Below are 7105 nucleotides of genomic sequence, written 5' to 3' on the forward strand. Positions count from 1 at the left end.
GGAAAATATCATCCTTCAATTTATGAGATTAATTCAGATCCGAAAGATAAACCATTTCAATACACCCCCGACCTTTAAGGCCATTCTATACATCCTTTTCAATTAGTGTATATGCAAATTTAAATAATAAAAAAACTTAAACATTGTAACATATCAACTCCAATATAATGAGTATGATAACAAGAAAAAAAAACTTTAACATATAAAAATATAATTTGTTTTTTGCTTGCCCGATGTATGTAAAACATGCTTTGCAGCTAAAATACAATCTGCTGATGTTTCTATCAACTTCACCTTTTTTGACTGATATTTGAAACATTGGTTTAGACTGATGTCACGTAAGTATTAATCAATTAGACTGAATACCACAAGAAATACAATAGTACAATTATTCTATCAACTTCACCTTTTTTTTAGCAAACTTCATTCCTCTGTCCACTAGAACAAAATGCGAATAGTTGCCATGCCTGATAAATTGTACAAGGCACAATAATAATTTATTACTAGGGAGACGGATGACAAGATCAGTATCATTTAATTGCAGCCATAAAACCATAAGATATGGTTTATATATTGGATGTCAAAAGCCGGTCCACTGCACCACCCGGCCATGATGTGTTAGATCTCTGAGAGTATGTTGCATCACTTTCTTCTACTGTAAGGTGAGCCATGTGCCTGTAGAATTAATTGTCCATGATGCACCTGTCATTGTGGTGACGAAAACATGTTAGAAGAGCATTACCGACTACCTTTGGTCAAATACATTAAAAGAATCTATCCGAATGAAAACCTGCCGTGCATATTTATATGATAAGTTTCATGGAACATACAAGAAAAAAGAACAAGTACCGAAAATTAGGGTACTAACTTAGTGCATCTTATAAAAGAGGCTAAGAGCATTATGGTTGTTATGAATCAGATATAAAGCTAATTTCGTGTTTTGATTGGTAGAAAGCTAAGTAAAATATTACAATAAACTTTATGAAATGGACATAAACAGGCACAAATGCCCTGATAATCTATGGTGTGATTTAGAAGTTATACTTCTTCTGATTGACTGGCTGAGCAGTGTGATCAAATCCACTTTAGACAAAGTACCTCTACAGTGGTAATGCATACTACTGTCTTGCAAGATCTTTCTTTTCTTCATTGGTTACTTCATTGTTAGATTTATTAAAATCTAGTTGTAAATTCTTTCCTCCCTCTTTTTCATTCATGGTAAGCAAATTCTTCTTCTCAAATTGGAGAACACCTTAGGAGGGGTTTCATATCCCACAGGAAGAAGGCTACAAAATATTCATCTTGAATTCCAACTAAAGCAGAAAGCTAGAAAGAAATCATACCTAGATAGAAAAATCAAGTTTTACTCCCTATAGAGTATAAACTTTGCAATATCACAAAGTCCAGCTTCCATGTAACATTCAGCAACACGATCTACAACTTCATCCCAGGTCCCATCAATTGAGGCCAAATCCAACAAAAATGCAGCTTCATCCAATGCTACCTACATATTGAAAGGAAAAGGGATAAAAATCCATATAAAAAATGCCTTTTGTCTCGTGGGATTTCTTATAGATAACATGAGAAACAAAGATGACCCACCTGTTCTGGTGCTTTACCCTTCTTCAGATCCTCCTGTCTACCCTCTTCTGTCACTTTTTCCTTGATGAACTCAATCTGTTCATCCTCCCATTCTGCAATCTCAGCGACTTCCTGAGCAAACACATGTATGTTTACTTCTTTTTTCTAGCAGAAGGCACAAAGAAGGAATCTCTTCACAATGCAATAGTTAGTGTATCTGTAGCTAACTTACTTGGTATTTAAATCCTAATGTCCACCATGGTGATTTCAGAGACCCCCGAGCTGCGTCTTTGGCTTCAAGCTTACGCCCAACCCTAGAACGAAGCATCACACCAGTGATAGACATGAGTGATCATTGAAGACTTTGTGTTTCTTATTTAGCTAAACTTATACAAACTTTAGCAAAAGCTGTGCATTGAAAGCAAAAGGACGGCCAAATCCTGGGAAATGATTCTTTGTGTAAAACTCTCCCGTGATCATGGCAGAAACCTGTTACACCATCACAAGGCAAATATCATAAATGTAGTTTAGCAAAACTGTAATCCAGAAAGCTCCATAAATGAAGCCACAAGCATATTTTCTTACTTGGTCCCCTCTCTCCAAGTGGCGTGAAACCTTCCGCTCAATAACATCTGGAAACAATCCAACCTGAAATAGAACTATATAAGAACTAGTCTAGTTATTGCACTGTAACATCATTGCTATATCTTTACCTTCTTCAAAAGATATACATCAAGATCAGCAATTTGAGACTCCAAAAAGTCACCCCTTTTGTATAGCTTTTCTCCAGCTTCAGATGAAGCATTCCATAATTTATTACTATCTTGAGCTTTGGCATCTTCCTCGACGAGGATTCTATGGATGTACTGATCAACCTGGAAGTTGGAAAAGATGCTTCTCTTTTCACATTATTAGATATGATAAGAAAATTGCATATATATACATATATATATATATATATATATATTACAAATTTCATGTACAAATTGATCAAAATAACTTGTGAAATAATTTGACACAGTTTATCTAAAAGAAATTTACAATACACTAAAGGGTAGAACTTCTCAACTAGCAAGTTCACAGAATCCCCAGCAGAGTATAGAAAAGTTCGAACATCAAGGCAAAGTTTGACATAGAACAGCACATCTTCATCTCAAAAACAACTACAAACTAAAAGAACCTACAATATTTAACAAAAAAAGTACCTTGTTCTTTTGGTTGATTATTAAAATTACTTTTCTAATGATCATGTCTTCTACACCAAAAGCCCAATCACAAAGACCCAATTTCATTTAAATCCGACTATTTAAGCATCTTCAAGAAAATTCGGTCAAACGGTTCTGCTTAAAATTGCCAGTTTCTCTGATATGCTACAGGCCAAGTGTATAAAATATTTGGAAAAGAAAAGTGGAAGCCTTCCTGAAAAGCATAATCGATGTTAACAATTGAATGAAGCCCAATTTGTTCTGTTTCATTCTTTGAAATAATCTGGTGATTATTTGTGAGTTTTTAATAGACTACCATAGTACTTGCACTTATTAGACTGCTTGTTACTAGGTGCACTTCATATAAAATACAAATTCAACAGCAATTTAATATGCCATTATCTTTAATTTTAAAAACAATTTGAGCAAGTCAAAGCATGAGTAAACAATCTACCCTAATAAACTATGAAGCAAGACCAATATTATCTCTCAACTTGCTATCTCTTACACTCTTTGCTAGAAGCCAAACACCATGTTTATGAACTTCTACAACTGGCATTTCCATCCTATAGGAAAGAAATAGTGTAAGCACAATAAGAACTGAACTACAGAAAACTGCTACATCTGGAAAGAGAGTAATTACAAGAAAAAAAAAAAGTAATTACCCAGGAGGAGAAGTTGGCCATCTTAGTAAGCATGTCAAAGTTCCTGATATCAAGCCCACAAAAGTAGTACACAAATGAGTAGAAGATCAAGATGCATTATCAATTGAAGCGTGAGCCAAAATTCAGTTCCACGTGTAAAACCTGCAGAGCTTTCTGATAAAGGAATAACAAGAGGAACCAGTCCTTCTTTAGCTGCAGGAGATATTACTGCTCCGCCTGTACATTATAATAGATTTAAATCAAAAAAAAATTCCAGTCATACCGTAACAAAATCACTTATGCCAACATGTATTAATTAATGAAATGGACGACTATATTCATTGGATCTACTGCAGAAATTTGGTAAGCTTCAAAAATATCGTACATAAGAATTAAGACCAACATTGCAGTGTCCATATAAATCAATATATTTTAACTTCATTGAGGGGTAAAATCAATCCTTTATATCTCAAATTGCATGAAGCTTGGAATTAAAACCAGATATAGTTCATGTTTCAATATTAAGCAGACACTTTTTATATCTTTTCTTTGGTCGAATTATCATGTAGCAATTCACAGTATTCCATGATATTTCATATTAAGCACCAAAAGAATGAGTTGAAGTTACATAATAGAAAACGATCATAAGTGGGATACACTGCACTGCATGACAAATTACTAGTAAATTCTTACACTTGAACAACACAAACTGTTTAATCAATATAACTGAATACTAGCAAATTATTATCAGAGCTAGTAATTTAAAAAGCGCTAGGCGCCAAAAGGCACCAAGGTCCAAAAACGCCCACGGCGCTAGGCGCTCGCCCGAGCGAAGCGAGACGCTAAAATATAAAAATATATAATATAATTAATAAATATAATTATTTAAAATTTTAAATAAAAATACACTATTAAATTAAGAAAATCTAAGATACAAAATCACAATGTCACATTAACAAAAAGTTTCAAATAAATAAAAATTAACAGTATTAAAATCAAAATAATATATTATTAATCTATTAACAGTATTGAAAATTAATCATTTCAAATAAACTTAATAATATTAACAATATACAGCATACGTATACTGTTAAAAGGAAGTGTAAAGGGGTGCTGAGCTTGCTGACTGAGAAAAGAGGAAGCGGCAGCGGCGACAGCGGCGGCGGCGAGCAGCGGGAGGCGCGAGCGGCGACAGCGGCGGCGTTTACGAGCAGCGACAGCGGGAGCGGGAGCGGCGAGCAACGGGAGGCGCGAGCGGCGACAGCGGCAGCGTTTGCGAACAACGACAGCGACGAGCAGCGGCAACGGGAGCAGGAGCGGGAGGCGCGAGCGGCGACAGCGGCAGCGTTTGCGAGCAGCGACAATGACGAGCAGCGGGATCGGGATCGGCAGCGACGAGGGTTGGGGTTCGGTTGTCACTTATATGAGTTTTAGTTGGTTCGATCGAACCAACTAACCATCATAGACCGAACCAGGACCGAACCAGACCTAAAATCCAGGTTCGGTTGCCTTGGTTAACCCAGGCGCTTGCCCGAAGCGCCCAGCGCCTGGGCTCGGGCGAGCGCCCAGGCGGCACCTGTTTGAAGCGCGCCGCCTGGGAGATTAGCGAGGCGCTCGGGCCTCGCCTCGCCTCGCCCGAGCGCCTTTTTAAATCACTGATCAGAGCAAGATAGCAATGTGGACTTGTTCATGTATTGCAAGAAGCCGAATTTATGCAACGATATAAAGGATCAAGAGTGCCAGTTTCATGAATGATATACTCATGGAGATGAGCAAAATCTACTTCAATATATAAAGCCAAAGTCAAGCATAATAAGATGAGTTAAATCTCAACAAGAAAAATTCTTCAGACAAATAGTATTTTCATATTAACAGAGTTGTTGCTAATGACTGAACCGGCTAGAAAATTACTGCTACATTATATATACATCGTAAACAAAACTGAAAATCTAGTTCAGGTGATACAAAAAAGTCTACCTCGTGATTGAAGCATGTTCAACAAGTAATTCAGATGCTCAGGAGGTCTTGTTGCAGCAATATCTTTGATGAAAGAAATATGGTCTGTGTATCAAGCCAGAGAGAACTAAACTTCATAAACAGATAGTAAACCAGTATAAGAACTTCAGACACAAATGAAAAGCAACAGAAGAAAAAACATAATACGCATGCTCAGCTCTTGTAACAAAAACATCTTTAATGAAAGAAATATGATTTAATTTTCATGGCACAAACAGTTAGACCTGAACTTCATAGAGAACTTAATTGAAATTGAAGCAAGAATTAAATTGCTGACACCTAAATAAATTTCAACACCAAATTTCATGAAATATTACATAAATCTCACATCACTATAAAAACATATTGAAGCATCCAATACAACAAAGAAACGAAAATGGTAGGCTAATAAGTACCATAAAGATGACAAATTAATTAAATGTATAAGTGCCAGAGTAATTTCAGGAAATACAAATAAAAGATAAGAAAAAAAAAAGAAACAATCTTAAACCATAAGAAACCTGGTCTTGCTCACAAAATTAGTAACTAGGTAAACCAGTAATTTTCTTCAAAGTTATTTTCATCCACAATTCGAGCCTTAGATGCCAATTTCTAATCATAACCTTCTAGTGGCTTCACAAGTGGCCTGAAACTTGCTTCTGGACGTTCTTCCTATGCCTTCATTGCTGATTACTCTTATCACATCCATATCCATACAGAATTCAGCATCACAGCAAGATCCGTAACAATCATAAAAGAACAGGCTTCAATTAGTACTACAAAGATGTCTCTAAACAAAAAGAAAATTTATTTAGATAAAGCTTGATCCTACACTTATCATGTTTATTTTAGTACTAAAATGCGTGCAATTATTTTCTAAATTTTATAGTTTATGAAAATATAATAACTTTTTTTTGCATAAACCCCTGTGGGATGCATTTATTTCTTTAGTACCCTCACCCTTGTGGCTACCTTCACATATTGTCCCACCAAAGGGATCATAAAAACAAAAGGAACCCCGTAGCATGACATTTATTATATAGATCTCTTGAGGCTTGATTAGTTTATACTATTCTTGTGAAAGACGAACTTCGCTTTGGCTTAAGATAGGTTGTATGACTTTCAGATCTCTCTTAAACAAAAGGAATAATAACCTAACTGCTTATGTAGCTGCTGATCTTCAACAATCTCCATCACCATGGTTGCTCCAGTCACCATGACAATGGGATGCCTGCCTGCTAATATAGCTGTTGTTCTTCAACACCCTCCATCACCATGGTTGCTCCAGTCACCATGAAAATGGGATAATTGCATCTATTGCAGTGTAACTAGTCAAAGAAGCCAAACATTATATTTTATTTCATTTTTATGGGTCATATTAGGGTCATATATAAATACCCAAGGTATTTTAATAATAATAATATACTGGTTCCTTGATGCTTGAAATTTAAAGTTTTAGCCACCGGTGATTTGTAGCATAGACGAGGCAGCAACAGGGTCAAATGCAAACTGCAATCATAAAGAAATAACCTTTTTTGGCATAAAGAAATGCCCACTAATTTCACAACTTCAATATCTCCATTCTCCAGAAATTTCGGGAGCTAGCTATTCAAATCATCTAATTATCAAAGATAAACAAACTTCATTTACTGAGATTGTATTACTAAGTAATACAAATTG

General features: G+C 35.7%; 1 protein-coding gene across 3 annotated transcripts in view; it reads right to left on the reverse strand.

Annotated features, from left to right (window-relative positions):
* Positions 1 to 334: 334 nt before the first annotated feature.
* LOC135644377 (protein IN CHLOROPLAST ATPASE BIOGENESIS, chloroplastic-like) overlaps positions 335 to 7105 on the reverse strand; it is a 7575-nt gene continuing 804 nt past the window's right edge. The window contains exons 2-12 of one of the 3 annotated variants that reach the window (XM_065161904.1): positions 5408 to 5491; positions 3593 to 3667; positions 3452 to 3494; positions 3295 to 3352; positions 2295 to 2456; positions 2167 to 2229; positions 1979 to 2070; positions 1814 to 1895; positions 1603 to 1713; positions 1344 to 1504; positions 335 to 702 (exon numbers count right to left, since the gene is read on the reverse strand). In XM_065161904.1, the coding sequence (XP_065017976.1) occupies positions 1364 to 1504; positions 1603 to 1713; positions 1814 to 1895; positions 1979 to 2070; positions 2167 to 2229; positions 2295 to 2456; positions 3295 to 3352; positions 3452 to 3494; positions 3593 to 3667; positions 5408 to 5491 (911 nt within the window). In that variant the 3' untranslated portion in view covers positions 335 to 702; positions 1344 to 1363. Of the gene's footprint in view, positions 703 to 1343; positions 1505 to 1602; positions 1714 to 1813; positions 1896 to 1978; positions 2071 to 2166; positions 2230 to 2294; positions 2457 to 3294; positions 3353 to 3451; positions 3495 to 3592; positions 3668 to 5407; positions 5519 to 7105 lie in introns of all 3 variants that reach the window. The other 2 variants (XM_065161906.1, XM_065161905.1) reach the window with 2 other exon arrangements.

Source organism: Musa acuminata, chromosome BXJ3-8 (genome assembly GCF_036884655.1).
Source record: "Musa acuminata AAA Group cultivar baxijiao chromosome BXJ3-8, Cavendish_Baxijiao_AAA, whole genome shotgun sequence".
Taxonomy (NCBI): Eukaryota; Viridiplantae; Streptophyta; class Magnoliopsida; order Zingiberales; family Musaceae; genus Musa; species Musa acuminata.